Source organism: Grampus griseus (assembly GCF_964374135.1).
Source record: "Grampus griseus genome assembly, chromosome: 12".
In the NCBI taxonomy this organism is placed as follows: Eukaryota; Metazoa; Chordata; class Mammalia; order Artiodactyla; family Delphinidae; genus Grampus; species Grampus griseus.
Genome location: NC_139006.1, coordinates 2,938,983 through 2,964,852, shown reverse-complemented (window position 1 = coordinate 2,964,852; position 25,870 = coordinate 2,938,983). Strand labels below are relative to the sequence as shown.

Sequence of the window (25,870 nt, the reverse complement as noted above, 5' to 3'; positions counted from 1 at the left end):
GTACTAGGGATGGAATGTACAACATGATAGACAGAAGTAACCCTGTCGTGTGTTATACATGAAAGTTAAGAGAGTAAATCCTAAGAGTTCTCATCACAAGAAAAAACACTTCTTTCTGTTTCTTTAATTATGTATCTATAGGAAGCGATGGATGTTCACTAAACTTATTGTGATAATCATTTCATGATGTAAGTCAAATCATTATGCTGCACACTTAAACTTATACAGTGCTGTATGTCAATTATATCCTCATAAAACTGGAAGAAAAAAATAAAATAATTAAAAAAAGAATTTTGAAAAAGAAAAAAAATTTGCACAAATTTGCTGCAAAGACGTGGAGGAATTTTCTAGAGAAAACCAGGTTATTGTTATCAGAAAAAGGGTAGATGAAAGCTGGAGAGACAAAGCATACACGTCCATGACAGGAATCAGCAGTGCTTCCTAAAAGCTGTACAACCGAAAAGAAACGCACAATGGATGACATACCCCGTTCATAATAAATAACCGACAAATAGACTTTCCGGAATATAAAATGACACGCAGAGCGTCGCAAACCGGAAGCTGATAAAAGTTTAAGTAATAGACCTCCCCAGGGGTATTTGTGGTTTCTGAGATCTTTCTCTTCTGCAGGTTCACCTGCATAGTTTCCTTAGCACTTTCCTGGGGCCATGATGGAGAGGGTCCTCAATAAATGATAAACCAGACGGAATGGCATATGGTTTCAGTGATAAGCAATAGCAACGTGGGGCAGACGCATCACAGAAGACTTCATGGAAGAAGCACATCTTCAACAGGACCTTAAAAAGTAGGAAGAGCTTGGATGGGTCAGAGCACGCTGGTCAATGGTCTTCTTGGCCAAACTTCCCGATCGTGGTTCAATAAATGCTTGTTTGAGGAAATAATAATAAAGTTAAGTAAACCACCCCTCTGCCTAGACTCTTGCAGTGATTATCTGACATCTACAGGACTAAAACCCCAGGACCCGGCTTCCGTGGGTCCCCTGCATCTGAGTTAGACTCCCTCTCCAACTACACGTCTTCACATATCAGGTTGTGATGTTTGACTAGTGAAATGAGACCCAGTTTCCTTATTTTTCAAATGAGGATCCTGCCCGTCTCTAGAAGTCAAGACCATCACTGCTCCTGGCACGTAGTAAACGCTTCAGAGAAGGGAGTTATTTTTATCATTAAAATGAGCAATCATCCTCCCACATTCAAGCCTTGCTGAGCTCCAGTAGTTTTCCAAACATCCCACGATCACTCATGCCTCTGTCCACTATCTTAGTTTGGAGTCTCTGTTTTTAAAATAATTTATTTATTTATTTATTTACTTTTGGCTGGGTTGGGTCTTCGTTGCTGGGCGCAGGCTTCCTCTAGTTGCGGCGAGCGGGGGCTACTGTTCGTTGCGGTGTGCGGGCTTCTCATTGCGGTGGCTTCTCTTGTTGCGCCGCACGGGCTCTAGAGCGCACGCTCAGTAGTTGTGGCGCATGGGCTTAGTTGCTCCGCGGCATGTGGCATCTTCCCGGACCAGGGCTCGAACCCATGTCCCCTGCATCGGCAGGCGGATTTTTAACCACTGCGCCACCAGGGAAGTCCCAGTGTGGAGTCTCTTGAAAGCAGAGCCTGAGACCATTAGCTGTAGGCAGGAAAGTGGTTCCTGGCAGCAGATGGGAGGAAGGTAAGGAAGACAAGAAGAGGAAGGAGGAACGACAACCAAAGCTGTGTTGTTGATTTGGTTGCCCCTGGAGCACGGGGGGCTCAGCCCTGCTGGGGGCTTCTGAGCAACTGCGTGGGAGGCACAGGCGTTCAGAAGGACGGAGGCGGCAGCTGCTCTACGGGGGTAGGGTTTCCCCTGGGGATGCTCGCTCCCCAGAAGACTGAGAAAGCTCTCCCAGCTTTGGAAACATCCCTGAGACAGATAAGCTGAGAGGCTCACCAGGCTCTAGGGTGGGACACCGTCAGAGCATGTGCAACAACTTTCCCCTTCAGTTACAGCTGAAATCACAGGGGGCCAAGGTAATACGGCCACACAGCACCAAGACCACCTCCGACCACCTTCCTTCGCGCTGTTTCCTCTGCCTGCCATGTCCTTTCATGTCTGTTTTCAATCTAGCCGACTGGATGTATACTCATCCTTCAGGTCTTAATTGAAATATTTCCCCTGAGAACGCTTTCATGATTCAGTTACACATCTCCTCTTCAGCGTTCCTTGTTCATTACTGCACTGTTGATTCCTTCATTCCACAAACACCTGTTGAGTACCTACTACAGGCCTGGCATTGTGGTAAGCGACGGGGATACAGCAGCGAATGAAGGGGACCAAGGTAGCACTGCCCTCGTGGAGTTTACATCCCGGTGAGACAGTGTGACAATGAATAAAATGAAAATTTTGAATATATAATATAGTTGAAGACATACAAATGTATGATGTACAATTACATAGACTAGACTATAAATAGATGACATATATGAATAAATATGATGGATAAAGGGGAAGTAGGGATGGAGAAAGGCAGGGCTGTGTGAAAATTTTACGAACTTTGTGCAGGAAAGGCTTTGGCAGGAAGGTAAAGGAGGGAGCGGGCTGGGCAGCCATCGAGGCGAAGAGAGTTGTCAGATGGGGGAGGAGAAAGGGTTTCTGAACTGTAAGAGGAACAGCAAAGTCTCGTGGCTGGAACAGAGGTAGCGAGAGGGAACTTGGCAAGAGGTCGGACCTGAGGCAGGCGTGGCCGGCTGGGCTGCACTTGCCCTGTCCTTGTAAACACTCTGACTTTTCCTTTGAGATGGGAGGGAGCCAGGGGATGGTTCTGAGCTGAGGAGTGACATCACCAGGCTTGCACTTGGGTCATCCCGGCTGCTGCATGCGGCCAAGGTGGTCCCTGGGAAACCAACGAGGAGGTCGCCGCTTTGACCCAGGAGGGTTACGGCGGCTTGCAGTGGGGTGGTGGCAGGACACCTGGGGAAGGGTTGGCTCCTGGCTCCTCGGTGTGTTCAGATAGCACTGCCAGCAGGATCTGCTGAAGGACTGGATGCGGGAGAGAGAGAGAACGGGAAGTCCAGGGTGTGCCATGATGCTGCTCTGGGCCACTCGAAGGATGGATGTACCATGTACTGATGTGAAGGGGCTTCTGGAATAAGTGGGCGGTGGCGTGCCATGTAACGTGCCACAGGGCTCTGTCGTCTTCTCCCATCTCTGCCTTCTCTCCAAGCAACTAAGGACAGGGATGTGCCTCTAACTTGTGGTCCTAACATCTGAGACGGCACCCAGCGCTTAGCGGCGAGTCAAAGCTGCGTTTGCTCGCGGCCCTCTCATGGGTGGAAACGCGCCCTGGGGTTCTCACGGGGGCAGAGAGGTCCTGCGGTCCCTGCGCAGAACAGGCAGGAAGGCTGTGCCTAGTGCCGGGACCACAAGGCTGGGAGTCCCCCTCCCCGGACCGCACCCCTCACCAGCCTGGGGCGTTTGCTGGCATCTCACAGCATCAGAGGAGGTGCCGGGATGCCTTCGTCTCCACAGTGGGTGGTGGCAGCGTGACAAACCCCTCTCCGCTGCCGACTGGCATCGTGCTACAAGCTGCCTGGCAGAGCAAACTCAGTCCCCCGCCTGGCACAGCCCCCAGAGGGCCTTTGCTTTAGAGCACTTCTGCGTTCAGTGGAAAAGGAGAAAGGAGACGCCAGAGGAAAGGAAAGAGTCTGCGGCACTCACATGAGGCCCGGCGGGAGCTGGTCACCTCATCCCTAAGTCAAGGAGAATTCTGCGGCTTGGCCAGGGAAGCGGAGACCGGTTGTGAATCAAAGCTGGGGGTAACTGTATACTTTATACCCACACTGACGTTCCACAAACGCTTTGCGCGCTGAAATCACCCCAGAGCGTGGCTGCGTACGTGTCCATCTAGCTTCCCTCCCCTTCCCAGCCGGGTGGTCGGGGGCCCGGAACCTCGCTTCGGACGCTGGTCCCTCACCCTCGCAACCTCCCCAGGAGGTGGGGAAGAGGCCACAAGCACTTGGAAACGCGGAAGGTCAGAGCATCACAGACCGAGACTCCTCCCCAGACCAATTCTCATCCTGTTCTATTCCTGGGCAGGGAATGGAGGCGGCAGGATAACCAGAGCGGGATCGGGGGGCATCCCGAAGGGCCCCGTGGTCCCAGCGGGTCAACCAACACTGATGCCGACACGACAGCGGATTTCTGCGGGGGCCGGGAGGTGTCGACTTGCCTTAATGACGTCTTCATCGGAAGAGCGGCACTCCACAGACTTGAGATCGGTCACGGCGCCGTCCTCCTCCACGGAGACCACCTTCACCGGCACGGCCACCGTCTTCCCAGTGAGGACGGCTGTGTTCAGGATCTCCGCCTCCTGGAAGACCAAACACATGCTACGGTCACACCCCTGCACGCACGCAGGCAGACCGCCTTCCCCAGCCTCCCTACAAAGAGCCCCACCCCTACTCAGGCTCAAAAAGCCCGGCACTGGGCACCGGCCGAGGGGTCACGGCGGCCAGGAGAGAACGTTCCGCCATCACCCAGACTTGCGCAGGGAGAGTATGATGGAGAAGGGGTATCACATGTGGGGGCGAAGGAGCAAATGTATCACTAATATTGTGCTCGACAAACCTCACCATGTACCAGGAACTGCCCTAAGCACTTTATAAATATGGACCTATGAATTCTCACAGCATCCCAACGCGCATTCGTATTCGCTCCATGTTGCGGATGGCACAGAGAGGTTTTGTCATTTGCCCAAGGTCACACAGCTAGGAAGTAGTGAAGGTGGGATTTGAACCCAGGATGCTCAGCTCCTGAGTCCATGTGTTCGCCATTCCAATTGGTATAAATCCACACAAAATGATTCCAATGTCAGCAGTCAACTGTTGACCAGAGGAGCAAGGTGCCTAGGTTAGTAATGATGCAGGGGGCAGGCAGAGGCCGTGAGAGACCCTCACTCTGTAGGCTGTCGCTCAGGCTTCTTTCACTTACTGCCAATTTTCACGTCCTGGCCTCTGTGCTTGTCTGGAATGCTGTGATGGCCCCAGTGACACTCCCAATGCCCCATCAATGTGACACACGCACGCACAACACACACCCAAGCACGTGTTTTCCCTACTAAACACTCCCTCCAGAGCTCAGCTCAACACACGTGTGTCCTCTGGGACACCCCTCGCCTGCCCCTGTTATTTGCTTGCAGAGGCCGAGGACATGACAGCCCCTCAGAGCCCAGGACAGAAAGGCAGGGCCTCTCCTTCAGGCACCCGACACACCTGCCATTTTACTGTTACTTATAGTCGTTCAATCCTTTCATCCCTCTTCTAGACGGTAAGCTCTGCGGGCTCCACCTGCTTTCTGTTCACCAGAACCTCGCCCAGAGCCCGTGGAAGGCATGGAGAAGGGCCCAGCAGGGAAGGAACTGGAATCCACATCGGCATGAGCATCTCCTTGCTGTGTCTCAGTCCTCTGTGCATGAGGACCTTCTTTTATTAATTTTAATTTTTATCGAAGTATAGTTGATTTACAATGTTGTGTTGGTTTCAGGTGTACAGCAAAGTGGTTCACTTACATATATACATATATTTATTCTTTTTCAGATTCTTTCCTACTATCGGTTATTACAAGATATTAGAGTTCCCTGTGCTAGACAGTAGGTCCTTGTTTATCTCTTTTATATATAGTCGTGTGTATCTGTTAATCCCAAACTCCTAATTTATCCCTCCCGCACCTTCCCTTTTGGTAGCCATAATTTGTTTTCTATGTCTGTGATTCTATTTCTGTTTTGGAAAGAAGTTCATTTGTATCATTTTTTTAGATTCCACATGTAAGTGATATCATATGATTATTTGTCTGCATGAGTCCCTTCTTCTTGGCACTGGGTACACAGGTGACTTTTCCCGGACGCTGAGCAACAATCCTTACTCTGCACTCAGTGCGCCCATGCCTTCTCTGGCTACTCTCACTTATACTGTTGTGGCTTGTGAACGGGCACAGTCCTGGGAGGTCATATGAGCCCATTTCTCAGATGGAGAACACTGAGTCCTAGGAATCTCATTCTTCTCTGCAGGGATTGTCACTTCTAATCACATGAAAATCAAAGTCCCTGGGCTTCCCTGGTGGTGCAGTGGTTGAGAGTCCGCCTGCCGATGCAGGGGACGTGGGTTCGTGTCCCGGTCCGGGAAGATCCCACATGCCGCGGAGCGGCTGGGCCCGTGAGCCATGGCCGCTGAGCCTGCGCGTCCGGAGCCTGTGCTCTGCAACGGGAGAGGCCACAACAGTGAGAGGCCCCCGTACCGCAAAAAAAAAAAAAAAAAAAAAAAAAAAAAAAAATCAAAGTCCCCGTGTAACCCGAAATCTCTGTATAACAAGACTTCCAAGTTCTAGCCCATGGCATTCTCAGTTCAACCCCCGTTCATCACATGTCCATCGTGTTCTAAGAGGTTCTGTGTCAGCACGCACACCGAGTTTCTTCTGTCAGTCTGAACTTGACTGACCTAGCCTGGGAACAGCAACAAGAGAACATCTGGACAGGCCTTAGGAGCTGTTTAGGGAGGTTCTGCATCTCTTAGAGACAGGCTTGCAGAGATTCTGGTTAATTTGGTTTTCACGTGAAATCACAAACGCCTGTTTAGCCGCACGCCAGAAGAAGGCGTAGAAGTTTATCATCTTAAAATTACATAACCGTTTTCCTTATGTCAACTTTCCATTTCTTATATAAGATCTTACTTTTCCTTTATAGGACACGGTTCATTTTATACTTAGCTCATTTGGTTTAGCCTTTGGAAATGATAATATATATACACACATATATGGATATAAATATACATTTTGTTCCTTTATTTTAATTCTGAAAGACAAAACTACAGTTTGTAACGTTCCTGAATTTCAAAGCCCATGTCTCAAACTGTCTGAATATGCATAGGCCTCCAAATGCCCCATTGCTTATGCACCTTTTTTTTCCCTCCCCTGTGGGTTCCCAGCCAGATTTTGTTTTATTTTGGGTACAAACATAGTAAAAGAATAAAGGAGCCCAGTCAGAATGTGGTGCTACTTTCTGTTGCCTCTGGGAAGGAAAAAGGCCGGCCGTATTTTTCTACTCTAAAGGGTAGAGATCAAAAGGAACTATTCTTACTTTGGGAAGAAGTGGAAAAAATGCATTTTAACTCTCGGGCCCAACCTGGCCCACTTCACAGGGAAAAAACAGACTAGAGGAGCAGCATGAGGACACCAGTATCAAAGAAAACAATTTTGCACATCAGTGGTGGAAAAGTAAAGAGCACGTCTGCTCCAACTCAAAAGGCCTTTAATGCATTTGCAGTCAGCTCAGCATCATGAGAAACGACCCTGCGGTAACCAATGAGCAGCTGTGAGCCCGCACATCTGGGGTGTTTTCTTATCCTCTAAACAGAAAGCATCGCTCTGCCTGCAGGATCTCGGTGGGGATGAGGGACTGAGATTTCAGGCTTGGTATTCCCCTGCCTTCTCTGGGCAATTCTTTAAGAACCTTCTCTTAACTCTGCTCAATATTCGGTAATAACCTAAATGGGAAAAGAATTTGAAAATGAATAGGATATATATATATATATATATATATATATATGTTTACAGAGGAGATATATAACTGAGTCACTTTGCTGTACACCTGAAACTAACACAACATTGTCAGTCAACTATACTCGAATATAAAATAAAAATTACAAAAAAAGAAACCTAGATCAAATCCACCCAATAATCCATGGATTTCATGGTTATAAAAAGCAATATATTCTCTACTGCTTTTTTTTTTAAGTTGTTGCTGTGTTTCGTTTGAATGAGTTAAGTTTGTTTCTTTCACTTGCATTAATAAAGTTTTGAGTAGTGCAAAAAAAAAAATAAAAAAGGTGAAAACAAAAAAGAACCTTCTCTTGTGCACCACTGGCTTTCTCTAGGACGTGAATGGTGGGTGGATGGCTCACAAAAGTCTCTAGACAAGAGGGTGGTGGTGATAGTGCCTGCTGAGCCCTGGCTTGGGCTGAGACGTTGTCCCATAAAACCCTTGAACTCAGCTGCCTTATTGCCGTGAGTTCACCTTACCAGAGCCCCTGCGCCTAGGAAACAAAGGCAGCATCTCTTGAGAAAGCTCTGTCTCAGTCCTTACTGATAGCTCCATGCTCGCCTTCTCCCACCTGGACATCCTGTTCTTGCCAGTAAGTCCTTCCTGGGAATCTGACAACACAGTTGCAGAACTTCAGGGTCACCAGAGGATAGGAGGGAGTGTGGGTGGGGAAAGAGAAGCTGACTGTGGCACCAGAAAAAGGGACAACCTCCTGAGTGAGGCCACACATCCTTTTCTTGGAATCTAACTAATTATCATCTATTGTAAGGAAACAATAACCGTCCTCATTTTGCTGGAGAAATGATGACCCGCATCTCGTTTTGGAAAGCCCCTAGAATAGATGCTGGGGCGAGGACTCAAGGGCCACTTGTTTGGGAGGTTCAGGAAACTTCAGGAAGGGAGTGGGGAAAGGATACAGGGAGGAAGAGGCAGCCAATGAGGGTGTGTGTCCTGCCAGCAACCACAGTGGAGGCTGGAGCTTAGTCCTGCAGGGGTTGATCTCTTTGACGAAATATACCGTGCATTTGATATATTTCAATAGGTTGAAATGGATTATGATATATTTCCCTGCGAGGACGTTATCTGAAATCACCCCTAAAAATAATTCCCCGGAGGGGCAAGGGAGCTGGGGTATTTATACATTCGTCCAGCCTGCTGTGTGTGTAGGCAGACAGGCTTCGACAGTCCCAAGGAAAGCTCCTGGCAGACGGTAACACTGGGAATTGGTCTGGAAGGGTGTAAGGGAAATGCATACAGCACCGACAGTCTGCTGTGACTTAAGTGTGAAGTAATTTGACATATGGAGGTCTAACGGATTGGAACCAACATTAGAGTGTTTGTTTGTTTTTTAAAAATTTCCTCCTGCTTCTAGGATTCCAATTTTCTCTTCGCGTATGAGCACCGTCATGTGTTCACAGGCACTCTTGAAAATTAATTGTAAAACAGAGGAGAAGATAATGGGTACAGGAAAACATTACATGAGACGGAAAAGAGTCTAAATCACGTCAGAAACAGAAACAGACTCACAGACATAGAAAACAAACTTATGGTTACCAAAGGGGAAAACAGGACAGACGGATAAATTAGGGGTTTGGGATTAACAGAGACACACTACTATAAATAAAATAGAGAACTAACAAAGACCTACCGTATACCACAGGGAACTATACGCGATATCTTGTAATAATCTATAAGGGAAAAGAATCTAAAAAAGAATATATATGTATGACTGAATCACTTTGCTGTACACCTGAAACTAACACAACATTGTAAACCAACTATATTTCAATAAAAAGTTTTAAAAAACACATCAAGGGGTCTTTCCTGGTGGCGCAGTGGTTGAGAGTCCGCCTGCCGATGCAAGGGACGCGGGTTCGTGCCCCGGTCCGGGAAGATCCCACACGCCGCGGAGCGGCTGGGCCCGTGAGCCATGGCCGCTGGGCCTGCGCGTCCGGAGCCGCTGCTCCGCAACGGGAGAGGCCGCAAGGGTGAGAGGCCCATGTACCGCAAAAAAAACCCACACATCGAGAGAGGGATCTGTGTGTTAGAGACAGTTTGTAACTCACCCAGTGTGCATTCTGCCTTCCTGCCTACTTACCAAAATGCCAATTTCGTTTGCGGCTGTAAAATGCCCAGCTAAAATTATTCCATTTCTCTGGCTGTACTTAAGCTGTGACACAGTTCTGGTCTGTGACATATAAATGGCAGTGACTGGGTGAAGCTTCCATGGAAGTTTAAAAAAAAACAACAGATCCTGAAGGTTGTTTCGTGCTACCCTTTCTTCCTTCCCACGGTGCACAGATGATGCTGGAGCTGGCGCAGTCTCTTGTACCCCCAAAGTTGGAGTTTGCTGTTAAGAGCCACACGGTTCAGTGTAGTACAGTTGGTTAAGAGTGTGGAAGCTCTCCCTGGTGGCACGGTGTTTGAGAGTCCGCCTGCCGATGCGGGGGACGCGGGTTCGTGCCCCGGTCCGGGAAGATCCCACATGCCAGGGAGCGGCTGGGCCCGTGAGCCATGGCCGCTGAGCCTGCGCGTCGGAGCCTGTGCTCTGCAACGGGAGAGGCCGCAGCAGTGAGAGGCCCACGTACCGCAAAAAAAAAAAAAAAAAAAAAACAGTGAGGAAGCTCATATGGGACCATTGGGTTCAAATTCCACCTTTGACACGATTCACTGGGTGACCTTGGGCAACTTAACTCCATTTTTAAAAAATTTTTTATTAAATATAATTTTTTTTGACTTATTGGCTTAGCTCCCCAAACCCGCGCTCCCTGCATTGGAAGTGCAGAGTCTTAACCACTGGACTACCAGGGAATCCAACTTACTTAACTCTTGGTGCCTACATTTTCTCAACTATAAAATGAGGATAACAGTATCCACCCTCGCGTTTGCCCTATAGGTTTAGGTGAGTTTATAATTGCAGAGTGTTTACAACACTGCCTGGTGTCTAGGAAGTTCTAAGTGTTTGATAAAGACAGTAGGTCCCTTACATACGAACCTTCAAGTTGCGAACCTTCAAAGATGCAAACGTGCATTCCATCAACGTCAGGCGTGAGTGCAATTGCAGCTTGCCCTCCGTCTCCTATTGCTGACGATACTTCAGCTCTAGCATCTCCCACCTCCTCTCCCTCCTCCAGTCAGTAACTCTTCCTGCTTGTTCACTCGATGCCAGCCCCTGTGTGCCAGCTGTTGTACTGGTACTACTGTACTTTTCAAGGGACTGTATAGTAAGATTAAAAATGTTTTCTTTATTTTTTGTGTTTGTTTTTTATGTATTATTTGTGTGAAAAGTATTATAAACCTATTACAGTACAGCACTATATAGCCGATTGTGTTAGCTGGATACCTAGGCTAACTTGGTTGGACTTGAGAAGAAATTGGACCTATGCACCCGCTCTCAGAATGGACCTCAGAATGGACTTACTGGACCCAAAGGTGCACGATGACTGCAAAGGAGTAATGTCCCCCAGAATTCCTGTCCGCTTGGAACCTCAGAATATGACCTGATTTGAACATAGAGTCATTGCACATATAATTAGTTAAAATGAGGTCATGTTGGGTTTGATAATCCAATGACTGGTGTTCCCCATAGGAAGAGAAAACACAGTCAGAAGCTCAGGGAAGATGGTCCTGTGAAGATGGAGGTGGAGACGGGAGGGATGCAGCCACCAGCCGAGGGGCATCAAAGATGCTGGCCTCACCAGAAGCTGGAAGAGGTAGGAAGTGTCCTTCCCAAGAGCTGGCAGAGGGAGCATGTCCTGTTGACAGCTGGAGTTTTGATCTGGAGATTGCTGAACTGTGAGAGAATACATTTGTTTTTTGTTTTTTTTTTAATTGAAGCATAGTTGATTTACAATGTTGTGTTAATTTCTGCTGTATAGCAAAGTGATTCCATTATACATATACATACATTCCTTTCATCTTCTTTTCCATTGTGGTTTATCACAGGATATTGAACATAGTTCCCTGTACTACACAGTAAGACTTGTTGTTGATCCATCCTATATAGAATATCTCACGTCTGCTAACCCCAGACCCCCAGCCGGTCCCTGCCCCCGCCCCCTTGGCAACCACCTGTTCTCTATGTCTGTGAGTCTGTTTCTGTTTCGTACATAAGTTCATTTGTATCATATTTTAGATTCCCCCATAAGTGATATCATATGATATTTGTCTTTGTCTGACTTACTTCACTTAGTATGATAATCTCTAGGTCCATCCATGTTGCTGCAAATGGCATTATTTCATTCTTTTTTATGGCTGAGTAGTATTCCACTGTATATATGCACCACATCATCTTTATCCATTCATCGGTTGGTGGACATTTAGGTTGTTTCCACGTACATTTCTGTAGTTTTAAGCCACCGCATTTGTGGTACTTTGTTAGGGCAGCCCCAGGAAACTAGCACAACGACTGAGCCCCGAGGAGAAGCAGTCTGGATGCTGGAGGCCCCACAGCACTAAGCTGGGACAGCATCCTCTGAACACACCTGGAGAGAAGACTAAAATCGTGCTCATTTCATCCTTCTGTGTTTGTGTGTCCTGCTACTCACAGATAATCACAGTCCTATCTGACACCCTGGAGGGAAGAAATCCTCATCAGTTTTCACAGGTCTTAGGCTGAAATAAGCAAGGTAAATTGCCTATTGTCCCTTAATGAGAAGAAAACCATGTTTGGACCTTCAACATTACTGTGGCTTTTGGAGATCATTTTAACATGTGGTTTTGAGACGATCCCACGTTTGTTCAACTGGACAAACACGGTTGGAACAGAACAAATGCGGTGTCAGCCGCATCCACTGCTTCCTCTCTGAGCGAAAGCATCATAGATGAAGCCGTGGGCACCCCATTGGAGGAGCGGCGAGAAGGACAAATGTCCCATTAAACAAACAGAACGGAGCACAAATGGAAGCACCGCCTTCGGCTACGATGTGCGAAGCTTGGCTGCACATCTCCGTCTGGGAAAGTTGGAGCCTTGTCTGATCAAAGCGGCACGCAGCCCCATCCCTTCACCTCCAAGCAGGGCGTTTCACATCTTTTAACTCAGTGAGAGAGAAATTTGAAAGATGGGCGTCATGAGGAGTTGGCAATAAAAGTTAACTGGCACACTCAGCTTGCTTTTACTTAGATTTGCACAAAGATAGCATTTCCTCTGGGGACTTATAAGGACAGAAGAAGAGGGTGTAAGCTCTCCAACAAACAAGATTTGAGTGAAATATCAAAGTAAATTTCCTTATGATATTTTTAAAGGAAAATAAAGAGTTCCTGGGATGGACAGCTTTTGTTTTCACCTGCCCCAAGTCCTTCTGCCTAACAGGACTTCAGTTTTCCTTTGGGGAAACCATCCCTTCTTTTTAGGACTGAAAATCACCATAACCCTCTGCCCCTGGCCACAGAAGTCGGCAGACCTCTCTGAAGCTATGACAGTCAGGTCCTCCTACCCTGGATTTGAACTTCATTCAAGGAGAGTGAGGCAAGGGCCAAGGATGTTTCTATTTCCTTCGTCCCACTGGCGGCACCTGGAAAAGTCTGTCATTTGTCCTCTTATCTGTATTTCCACTAAGGTACTGGTTCCTGCCTTTTTAACTATTTTTATCTACTCTCTGAGAGAGCCTGGATTCATTTGATAAATTCCTTTTTAGAGGGTAGAACTTATGTTAAGTGTTCTCACCACACACACTAGTAATAATAATAATAATAATAATAGGGGAGGGAAGAAACTTTGGGAGGTGATGGATATGTCCATGGCCTTGGTAGTGGTGCTGTTTTCACAGGTACAGTTAAGTCCCCTACATACGAACGAGTTCCATTCTGACAGCGCGTTCGTAAGCCCATTTTGTTCCTAAGTCCAACAAAGTTAGCCTAGGTACCCACCTAACACAATCGGCTATATAGTACTGCACTGTAATAGGTTTATAATACTTTTCATGCAACTAATACATAAAAAGAAACACCACAAAAAATAAGGAAAACATTTTAAATCTTACATCGCAGTCCCTTGAAAAGTACAGTAGTGCCGTACAACAGCTGGCACACAGGGGCTGGCATCGAGTGAACAGGCAGGAAGAGTTACTGACTGGAGGAGGGAGGGGGGTGGGAGATGGTAGAGCTGAAGGATCGTCAGCAATAGCAGACGGAGGGCGAGCTGCAATTGCACTCACGCCTGACGCTGATGGCTCAGGTGCTGGTTCCTTGCTGGATTCAAGTCTATCCACCCTCTTGAAAAAACGATCCAGTGATGTCTGGGTAGTAGCTCCTTTTTTCTCGTCGTAGATGACACGGCAGCACTGGATTGCATTCTGAACGGCCGCTGCAACCTTCGTGTACCGTTCTACGTTCGGGTCCTGTGCCTCAAAATCTAACAGTGCCTCCTCAGATAAAGAAAATCCCCTGCCACTTCCTGCGTCGTGAATCTCTTCGGTTCTTCAGTTACTTCTTCTTTCTCTTGTTTCTCACGAAAGCACAACCACTTGTAGAGGATACACGCACGTGACAATGTACGCCAGACACGTGAATTGACTTATGTGACTGGACATGTGGACGGACGTTCACGCCTTTGAAAGTTAGCAACTTGAAGGTTCGTATGTAGAGGACTTACTGTATATACTTATCCCCAAACTCATCAAGTTGTATACTCTAAAACGTACAGCTTTTTACATGGCAGTCATACCTCAGACGTGGTTAAAACAAACAAACAAACAAAAAACAGAATCACTTTCTTTTGCTTACAAAGAATCCTACTTCATAAAGGCAACCAGGAGACTTTAGATGAAAGCACATTGTTTTATAGGGTTTCCTTCTAATTCTTATTGAGAGGCAGACTTTTTATTTCTTTAATGATTATCAATTTGTTAGCCAATCTGCAAACTGGATACTGCATTAGTTTGAGTTTTCCCCCAAAGCAGAGCCTGAGACAAGGCTCTGGATTGAGTTATTTATTTGCAGGGGGTGGGAGTGAGGAGTGAAGCATGGGAGGCAGGGAAGGAGGGAAAGCCAACAGTAGGGTGTGCACAGGCTGGAAGCACTCGTCCCCAGGGGTGTACCGTCCACACTTGGGCACAGGCTCCCAGGATGCAAGAAAAGCCCTGGACCCACCTGTGGGAAGTTGTCTGAACGACTCAAGCTGGGACCAGGTCAGGGAACTGCCCAGAGGAGGGCTGAGGGCACGTGACAGGGCACCAGCGACAGCAGCTCCAGAAATGGCCCCAGGTGTTAGAAAGTTGCTCCCATGTCGGGTAAGAAATTTCCCAGGATAAACTCTGGGATGAGTATTTTACTTCATTTTTTAAAAAAAGAAACACACCTGGACATTCCCACTTGCACGGAAATATGTGGGCAGAACTCACACTAATTTAAACAGCAGGTTTCAGAACTCAAGCTTCTTTGCTTTCCTGCTTATCATCCTTGGATAGACTAAAATAACTTATCACTGAATAAGACCAGATCAAATGCTCCACTGCAGCAAAGACACAAACACGGTGGCATCCCTACGGGTCGTCAGGAGATGAAGAATTCACACACCCTGAATCAAGGACCTGCACTGAGAGCAATGGTACCATCTGGGGAGCTGACCTTGTGCCTTTGGGAGCACAGCTGAGATCTGCCTGCAATTTGCAACATTCTTATTCTTTTCCTGACACTTCTGCAACTTCCTGTATTGCTAATAGATTTGTTTTTTTTAAAAAAAAATAGGTACTCGGGCTTCCCTGGTGGCACAGAGGTTAAGAATCCGCCTGCCAATGCAGGGGATACGGGTTCGGGCCCTGGTCCGGGAAGATGCCACATGCCGCGGAGCAACGAAGCCCGTGCGCCACAACTACTGATCCTGTGCTCTAGAGCCTGCGAGCCACAACTACTGAGCCCGCGAGCCACAAGTACTGAGCTTATGCGCCACAACTACTGAAGCCCGCACGCCTAGAGCCCATGCTCTGCAACAAGAGAAGCCACCGCAATGAGAAGCCCACGCACCGCAATGAAGAGTAGCCCCCGCTCGCCACAACTAGAGAAAGCCCGCGCGCAGCAACAAAGACCCAACACAGCCATAAACAAATAAATAAAAATTAAAAAAATAAAAAATTGGTACTCGATTTCTTACCATATTTACCCATTCTTCAAAATATCTTGGAACTAATGTGCAGTTCCGAGAAACACTTGTCAGTCAAGGATCTCAGTTGCAGACAACAGAATCCACCGCAGCTCATTTCAGCTGACAGGGATTTGTCGAGTGTGGGCAGAGCCCTGCACTGTTGATGGACTTGAAGGAACGGTCTCCAGCCCACGTCCCAAGATCAAGGCCTGGAGCCATGGACTTGCCGCCTCTGCCATGATTAGGAAGCTGACAAATCAGCCAGATTGTTCTAGAATCTCATTACCTCTCCCCAGATCTCAGGCAGCCATGTGGATGCCCACACACTTCCTTGCCCCAGCGTTGGAAACAAGGCATCACAGGTGCCTCTAACTGGCAGAAAGTAACTCGCAAGCCTGAACCCTCACAGACACTTTGCTCTCTCCCAGGAGGGCTGCATAAAGTAGGCTTCTGGAAGTTACCTAGAGAAGACGAGATTTATACCGTGGGGAGCTCTACGAATGCCAAGAGGTACGTGCCTCTGGGGCAGCTACGCACGATAGTTTTCCACTACATATATCAACACTACATGTGCTGGTATTTTCCTGATGTTAAAACACAAGAAGGCATATTCTGTTGTCTGTTAATTCCCTTAAATTAACATTTTATCATATTGGCACTATGCACCCCTCTGATTTTGATGCCAACTCCAGTGACACAACAAATAATATCTTATGATTCCTTGTCCACAGCAGACTGCATTCTAGGACATCGAGCATCAAAGGGATGTAAGAAGCGAGAATTTAGGTTTCATACTAAAATAAATACACTGCTGACTTAAAGACGGATGCCCAGATCAGGTCTAAAAATGATTTTTCCCATTCTTGACAAAACAGATCATATTCAAACGTGACATTTAAAATACAGGTGAGGGGAAACCCTAAAACACCAGTATGGCATGGGTACCCATCAATCAGAAGAGATGCCTGGTCAATCAGTCTAGATGTCGGTGGGTACGCCATGCAGTGAATTCCAGCTGACACCAGAGAAAGGAAGGCTCAGCAAATATGCCATTTGCGCCTCTGTATTTTCCACCCTTGCTGTTAGGTAGGGCCACGTAAACACTTACAGTCACTAAAATGTTAGGGTCAATGTTGTTTGCTACCTCTGGGTTGAGGCAGTAACGCTTTCAGGCACAATTATCCATTCTTATCCATTCTTTCTCATCACCTGCCCTGACTGAAGAGGCTGCACATTCCAGGTGGTTCAGCTCCAAGGTGGTAGAGCCTGTTAGACCCAAGTCAGTGTACGGAGAAGAGCTTCCTGCTGCCCCATGTGGGACACAAAGCAGGAGTAATAAAAATGCTTTCCTTGTCTTACGGCAATGAGACGGCAGAGCTACTTGTTACCGTAATATAACCGAATCCACCCTCCAACTCCAGTTTCAACAAGTATGTATCCATTGAGTTCTGGACTGTGCCCCCAGCCAAAGGAGATGGCTCAGGTGTGGAAACTCAACACTGCGAGGCGACTGGCCCTTCATCTCCTGGTTGACCGTCCTGATTCCTGCTGAAATGAGCTGGGGCGGACCCAGCCTAAGTCAGTGGGGGACCTAACATCTCTGTAGCCAAGCTCTTCCTCAATGTGATTCCCTCACTGCGGTTAATTTCTTAAATCTTTTCAATTCACTTCCCAACAAAGATCAATAACCTAATAAATAGAATAGTGACTCATCACCCTGTCTTTGTCTCTTGCTTGTTTGGCCAAGCTCTGTTATCCCCTAATGAATACCAAACATGCCAATTCCTACCACATTAAACAGAAGAGCCATTAGATGACCGTGCAAATACTCCATCTCATTAGTGATAACGGTACATCACGATCAATACTCTCTGTGCTTCTCTAAACAAGTGAAAGCATCAGTCAATTTGGCACCTGCATTGCAAACAAATTTATAAACCACTCTGTTTTTTTCAGGTACATCAGCCCTTGGGTTTAATGGCTGTCGTGTGGTATGGAGAATTATTTCAACAGCCATACGGGGTAAAATAAAACCATTCTCCCTCTCATGGGGAAGCAGGGAAATGTCACACCGCGGAGCCGCAAGGAGGCTGGCGGTCTGCTCATGCCTTTCACCAGTTAGGCTGTTTTTTGGATGCCACTGAACCACAAACCCAATGCACGGTGCGTTTACATTTTTTTTTTTTTTCGGTACGCGGGCGTCTCACTGCTGTGGCCTCTCCCGTTGCGGAGCACAGGCTCCGGACGTGCAGGCTCAGCGGCCATGGCTCACGGGCCCAGCCGCTCTGCAGCATGTGGGATCCTCCTGAACTGGGGCACGAACCCGTGTTCCCTGCATCGGCAGGCGGACTCTCAACCACTGCACCACCAGGGAAGCCCACGTTTACATTTTTGTGTGAATTTTAAAATTTTATCAAGGTTACACAACCTCGTTGTTAAAATATTGCATTTGTGATAAAAGGTTTATCATAAAATATCGCGAAAAGCCATCCCACCCATTTTTGTTCTCAGGTAACCACTTTCAACTCTCCTACTATGTTATGAAGACTTTTTTCCATATATCTAAATCACATGCTCTATTACAGTTTCTTGACATAGTAGGTTCAAGTACTATCTACTGATTTTCTGGGATGACGGATGAAATCTTCTCTCTCCCTCTGCAGTCTCTCCTGTCCCTGTCCATATGATTAGGTTCCTGTTCTGGTCCCTCTATTAGCTATCTTTTTCATTTTAAGCAAACATACCTCTCATCAAGAGATAACGTGTTGACTCCCGAGTGGTTTAAAAGTCTGTTTGCCCAGTTCTGACACTTTTCCTATGCAGAAGTGGAGTCTAGGGACCCTCCCCTGCAATACAGGCTGGCCTTAGCGACTAATGTCCGAAGCTTAGAGTGCAGTGAAGTGATGCCCTGTTATTTCTGAGGCTTGGTCATCCAAGGCAATATAGCTTCCACCCTGTTTTCTCCCTGGGGACCCTTGTTATTGGAACGCAGCCGTCATGCTGTGACGAAGCCCAGGCCACATGGAGAGGCCGCTGTCGTGTAAATGATCTGGTCGGCAGCCCTGACCCACCAGATACATCAATGAGGAAGCCTTCGAGGGGACTCCCCCAGCTGAGCAGAAGCCAGCTAGCCGAGTCAACTCCCAGAACCACCACAGAAAACAATATAAATGACAATCGCCTTGGTTATGCCACAACATGCACTTTCTTATGCAGCGAGAGGTAACTGAGACTCCACACACTTTAGAAGAGGAGACTTATAGTCTCACACACTGAGACTCCACACACTTTAGAAGATGAGAATATTAGCACCGCTTAAACGCCCCTTCAGCTCTTAATACCACACGGACCTCCCAACTTTTCTCATTTCTAACTTTTCCTTTTATCCTCTCAAGGTTGATAATATCTACATTGTGTCCTGAAGTATAATGAAGCCTCCGGTGCTTTCTACAAAGGCTGAGTCTAAAAGCTGGAAACCAGTAATGGATCCATTATGCTCATACAAATATGTTCACTGGGGAGCAGAGGTTCTCCGTCTAGATGCTATTGATGTTTGGGGCCAGAAAACTCTTTGTGCTCGGTCTAGTCTCTGCACTTTACATGTTTAGCAGCGTCCCTGGACTCAGCACACGAAATGCCAGTATCATCCTCCTGTTGTGACGGCCAAACATGTCTCCAGACTTCACCCAATGCCACCTCAGTTGAGAACCACCGTGGTAGGACTAAAGAGTATCCTAGGATCCATTTCTTTCCACTCTAATATTTACAGATGATGGTGTTACTGATCACCTGTCTCTTCTACCTTTCTCAATTTATCATTTTCATAACCTTCATTGTTGTCAAGCTCTTTACTGACCTCTCCATTCTCCTGGGGGTCTTCCCAGCAGAACTTCCCGTGCTTCTGTTCCAACAGATACATTCTCCAAGGAAACAGCATAGATGTAATTTGGGGACTTTCCTTTACTAGATTCAGAGTTTAATAAATATATGCACCAAAGGATGGAAAAAAATTTTAAATGCTAAAGCAGGAGGGAGGGAAATCCTTAATTTTCTTCATCAGCAGTAATTACAAACTCTACTGTGTACAGGGTTTCGTGCAAGCAGAACTGGCTGTCTATAGTAGATGTGCCTTTGAAAACTGAATGTAAAGAAATTTTTAAAAATCATTTTGTGTGTGTGTGTGTGTGTGTGCCAGTGGAGCGCACTGTTAAAAATGATCCTAAAATGGTAAGATCAAGGTCCGGCTCAAATGCTACATTCTTCTTAATCTCTCCAGGTAGAAACAATTGTGGAAATTTTATTATAGATATTATAGAAAATAAATTATATATGGAGACAGCAGAGCATAGAGTGAAGAATACTGACTCTGGAATAAGGCAGCCTGGCTCTGAACCCCAGTTTCTATACCTACGAGCTCTGTGACTCCGGCAAACCAGTGCCTGCACTGTGCCTCTGTCTGTCCATCTGTACAATGGGGGCTGTAAACGTTTCCATGTTATTGGGTAGATGTGAGGATTGCATGCATGAAAAGTACTTAGAACTGTGCATGGCTTGTGGCAAGCAAAAATACATGCTAGCTATAACTGGACAAAACTAAAATTCAGAAAGATACACGCACCCCTATGTTCACAGCAGCACTATTTACAATAGTCAAGACATGGAAACAACTGAAATGTACACTGAGAGATGAATGGATAAAGCAGATGTGATACACACACACACACACACACACACACACACACACACACCATGGAATATTACTCAGCCATAGAAAAGAATGAAATAATCCCATTTGCAGCAACATGGAAGAACCTTGAGATTGTCGTACTAATTGAAGTCAGAAAGAGAAAGACGAATTTCACATGCTGTCACTTCTCCATGGAATCTAAGATATGACACAAATGAACTTATTTACAAGACAAAAACAGACTCACAGACACAGACAGCAGGCTTTGGGTTGCCAAGGGGGAAGTGGAGTGGGGGAGGGATAGATTGGGAGTTTGGGGTTAGTAGATGCAATCCATTACATATAGAATGGATAAACAACAAGGTCCTACAGTATAGCACAGGGAACTCTATTCAATATCCTGTGATAAACTATAGTGGAAAAGAATAAAACAATACATGCTAGCATTGCTATCATCATCCACTTTGCCTGACCTCAAGACCCCTTCCAGCCCTGCCTCATACGCTGTGGGAACAGGAGAAAGGGAGCCCAGTCTGAAGGATTTGAGCCCCAGCTTTACACAACTAAGCGACCTTGGGCACATCGTGACTGCTCTCGGGGGCCAAGTTTTCTCACCTTAAAAGAAGATCTAAATGAGATATGGTAGAAGCCTCCCTCTGTGTTTCCTGCTCAGGCTCTGGACTCAGCCTGCCTGGGTTCAAAGCCCAGCTTTGCTCCGTCCTAGTTCTATGACTTTGCAAGTTACTTAAACCCTCTGCCCCTTGTTTTTCTCATCTGGGAACAGAGTTCTAAATAGCATCTATCTCTGAGAGTTCTTTTGAGGAGCAAAGGAGTTGATGCATGGGAAGTGTAAAAACCGTGCGTGGTATTTATTAAGTTTTCACTAAGGTTGTTTATCGTCAGTAGAATCATGCGATACACACCATGACAGATACGTATTCAATATGTTCTTGGCAACTGACATAGCGAGAGAGGGAAGGAGGGAGACGAAACCATCACACCATTCAGTGAAACCCTGCTGCGTGCTGGGGGCAGGCAGGAATTCTCTGTTCCCTCAGTCACTCTCAGCAACACAGCCCCTCCCACTGGGAGCACGGTACCGCACTGACAGTCACTCTTGGATTAAGGATGTATTTTTCACACACGGCCTCCCCGCCCAGAAGCCAACTTGGTGTTCAACCAAGGAACGCTAATCTGCTCCAACGCCGGAGGAAAAAACTGGAGGTTTTGAGGCTTCTAGATTGTATCTTATCAGCGGTTGAAGGAATTTTCAAGGGCAAGGTGGACTGCGTGTTATTTTCACGTCACACATTCACTTTGGAACCCGAGATCCCATAGAAGATGGGCCTCCACTCCCATGTACAGTGCCTGGCACACAGTGGGCTTGCAGAGAGATGTGGGTGAATGAAATCTAAAACCATGAGTTCATGCAGATGGCCAACAGGCACACGGAAAGATGCTCATCATCGATAATCATTAGGGAAATGCACGTCAAAACTACAAGGAGGTACCACCTCACACCGGTCAGAATGGCCATCACTAAAAAGTCTACAAGTAATAAATGCTGGAGAGGGTGTGGAGAGAAGGGAACCCTCCTGCACTGTTGGTGGGAATGTAAGTTGGATGCAGCCGCTATGGAGAACAGTATGGAGGTTCCTCAAAAAACTAAAAATAGATCCAGCAATCCCACTCCTGGGCATATACCCTGAGAAAACTACAATTTGAAAAGACACATGCACCCCATTGTTTATAGGCACTATTTACAATAGCCAAGACGTGGAAACAACCTAAATGCCCCATCGACAGATGAATGGATAAAGATGTGGTACATATGTACAACGGAATACTACTCAGCCATAAAAAAAGAATGAAATAACGCCATTTGCAGCAACATGGACGGACCTAGAGATTATCATACTAAGCGAAGTAAGCCAGACAAAGAAAGACAAATATCATATGATATCACTTTTATATGGAACCTAAAATACAACACAAATGAACATATCTATGAAACAGAAACAGATTCACAGACCTAGAGATCAGACTTGTGGTTGCCAAGGGGGAGGGGGAGTGGGGCAGGGAAGGAATGGGAGTTTGGGATTAGCAGATGCAAACTATTATATATAGGATGGATAAACAACAAAGTCATATTGTATAGTACAGGGAACTGTATTCAGTATCCTATGATAAACTGTAATGGAAAAGAATATGAAAAAGAATGTATATATATATATATATATACGTGTGTGTGTGTGTGTGTGTATGTCTGTGTGTGTGTGTATAACTGAATCACTTTGCTGTACAGCAGATATTAACACGACACTGTAAATCAAATATACTTCAGTAAAATTTGTAAAAACTTCGTGAGTTCTTGGCCACATTCATTCTTCATACAAATCCACATCGGGTTTATTTCTGGAGGAAACATCGGGGCAGGACTGCAGGATGACGCAGCTCAAACCCGGAGCATTTCTAGTCACATCCATGTTTCCTATGGAGGTTTTCAGAGCCTCCAGGTGAGGGCTCACATGGCATCTCAAGGGATGGGGCAATTCTCATACAGTTTGCTCTTGCCTTGAGCGGCACCTTATCTCTTTGTCCAGACAAATGTGCCCGGACTCGGTGTCTCAGGACATGGTATCAAAGCTTTGGTTTCAACCAGGGGCCTGGAAGGTGATGATGGTGAAATCTGGTGAACCTGGGTCTCATGCCTGATCAAAAGTGGGCAGTTTTAACTCCAGCTAAGGGATGCCTTGTAGGAACATGGACCTGGGGGTTGCACATTTCCAGATTTTTTGAGAGAAGCCAAGAATCACTATTTTTATGTAAGATCTCTGATTTTTCTTACATTTGGCTCACCTTTGGTGAAAGCCCCTTGGAAGCCCAAACAAAACACATTTACAGGTTGTGTTGGCCTATGGGCTCCAATCTGTGACTTCTGTCCTAGTAGATAATAATCATCCCTAACAGTAAAGTCCTTTGGGATAAAAACAGGAAGAGTTTGAACTCTACTTGTCTGCACTCCCCAGCGAGTTGAGTTGAGGATTTTCCCAGGACCCCAGTTCATCTTTTTGGGTCACCCCACGACCCCTGCTGGCTGCGAATAAGGTCCCCTTTATTCTGGGCCACCTGAAGAAATCCCCTGGTATCACAAAAGAACTGCTTACTTCTGCATTACTAATTTCAAATCTTATTTAGCATCAAGTTTCAGAATTAAGAAGCTAAGTGACAGCTGTTTAATTAACTCCTTAAGCTGATTAGACAGCATTATTGAAATCCCCTCAAGGAAGAATGTGTAGCTGTAGGGAGAACCCAGGGCCATGCTGCTGCCCCTGTTTAAATTCTGTAAGATGCTAAACCCATCAGCCAAGCAGTCTTGACATCTTCAAGGATGTGGTCAAATATAGATTTTTATTTATTACATTAACGGCTACAGAAGACTCCAAATGATAACAGTCACACGAACTTCTTTAGATCTGCTAAGTAAACGTGTCCTGCATTGAAAAAAAAAAAAGAAAGAGAAGAAAAAGGAATTGATTGGGGGTTTCTCAAAAAGCACTTTATGGCGTGCAGAAATCCCAAGTGTTTAGTTGTGTTGTATTAGGAGAAGGGTTTGAATTCCCCCTTGGTCCTCGCATAATGGGTTGTCAATCCTCCTCCTAATTAAAAAGACAAAGGCATATGAATGAGTTTAAGACTTAAAGCCAATTTTGTCTTCAACATTTTTGTTTTTAAAGTGGAATTTCCACGGAAGGGAGGAAGCCACCATTTTTTGCCTGACTTTAAATGTGAGTCTGAGGTTGGCTGGACATCCCTGCACTGGAGAAAGAGTACAAAATGATGGATTTAAAAAAAAAAATTTCCACTTTTTAATCCGTCCAGGCAACACTGAGCAGATGCCAACAAAACATGGAGTGAAGAGAATGTCAAAGATCTCGCGGCAGAAAGAGAGGCTGGAGCATAAATTCCCATTTGCCTATATTCTTTAGAAATGGAACATAAGTTTAACTTAAAAATTTTTTAAATTTCGTTTTTAATTGAAGTATAGTTGATTTACAATGTTGCGTTAGTTTCAGGTGTACAGCAAAGTGATTGAGTTCTACATATATATAGGCACTCTTTTTCATACTCTTTTCTGTTATGGTTTATCACAGGATACTGAGTATCGTTCCCTGTGCTATACAGTAGGACCTTGTTGTGTATCCATCCTACAGTGGTTTGCATCTGCTATAAGTTTAACTTTTGAATTGAGTTTTAGGGGGACGTTTTCAGGAGGCTGGGGAGGCATGGGGTGACACAGATTTTGTGGGCTGGTTTTGTGTGCTGAAAATTTCACCTCCTTGCTCAAGGCACAGAGGTTTTTGCTGTTATCTATTCTCCAGACAGCTTATGGAGATGTAATTCACATATTATACAGGTCACCCATTTAAAGTTTACTGTTTTTTAGTTTTTAAAAAATTTTTATTTATTTATTTATTTTTGGCTGCGTTGGGTCTTTGTTGCTGTGCGCGGGCTTTCTCCAGTTGCAGCGAGCGGGCTGCTCTTCGTTGCGGTGCGCGGGATTCTCATTGCGGTGGCTTCTCTTGTTGCAGAGCACGGGCTCTAGGTGTGCAGGCTTCAATTGTGGCACGTGTGCTCAGTGGTTGTGGCTTGCGGGCTCTAGAGCGCAGGCTCAGTAGTTGTGGCGCACGGGCTCAGTTGTTCCACGGCATGTGGGATCTTCCCGGACCAGGGCTCGAACCCGTGTCCCCTGCATTGGCAGGCGGATTCTTAACCACCGTGCCACCAGGGAAGCCTATTTATTGGTTTTTAATATATTCACAGGTACATGCCACCATCACCACAGTAAATTTTAGAACATTTTTGTCACCTCAGAAAGAAACCCTGTATCCGTGGCTTTTCTTCCCCTCCAATCACCACCCCTACTCTGACCCTAAGCGATTACTCGTGTATCTCCTGTCTCTAGGGATTTCTCTGTTTTGGATATTTCAAAGGAATTGAAGTATGCAATATGTGGTTTTTGGTTTTTTTTTTGTCGGTACGTGGGCTTCTCACTGTTGTGGCCTCTCCCGTTGCGGCGCACAGGCTCTGGACGCGCAGGCTCAGCGGCCATGGCTCACGGGCCCAGCCGCTCCGCGGCATGTGGGATCTTCCCGGGTTCGTGCCCCCCTCATTGGCAGGTGGACTCTCAACCACTGCGCCACCAGGGAAGCCCCTCACTTTTTTTTTTAATTTTAAAAGTTGAGGTGTAACTGATGTATAATATTATATGTTACATGTATAAAATATAGTGATTCCCAATTTTTAAAGGTCATACTCTATTTATAGTTATTACAAAATATTGGCTATATACCCCCATGCTGTACAATATATCCTGGTAGCTTATTTTATAACTAATAGTTTGTACCTCTTAATCCCCTACCCTTCCCTCTTCCCTCTCCCCACTGATAACCACTAGTGTGTTGTATTTTTTAGATTCCACATATAAGTGATATCTTACGGTATTTGTCTTTCTCCGTCTGACTTA

At 46.1% G+C, this 25,870-nt stretch overlaps 1 protein-coding gene across 1 annotated transcript in view; it reads right to left on the bottom strand.

Annotated features, from left to right (window-relative positions):
- The window catches only part of TMEM132D (transmembrane protein 132D), a gene marked incomplete at both ends in the record, with an annotated part of 640,829 nt that overhangs the window by 79,571 nt on the left and 535,388 nt on the right, over window positions 1–25,870 (bottom strand). The window contains one exon of the mRNA XM_082668394.1: window positions 4,214–4,354. Coding sequence (XP_082524520.1) covers window positions 4,214–4,354 — 141 coding nt within the window. The remainder of the gene's footprint in view (window positions 1–4,213; window positions 4,355–25,870) is intronic.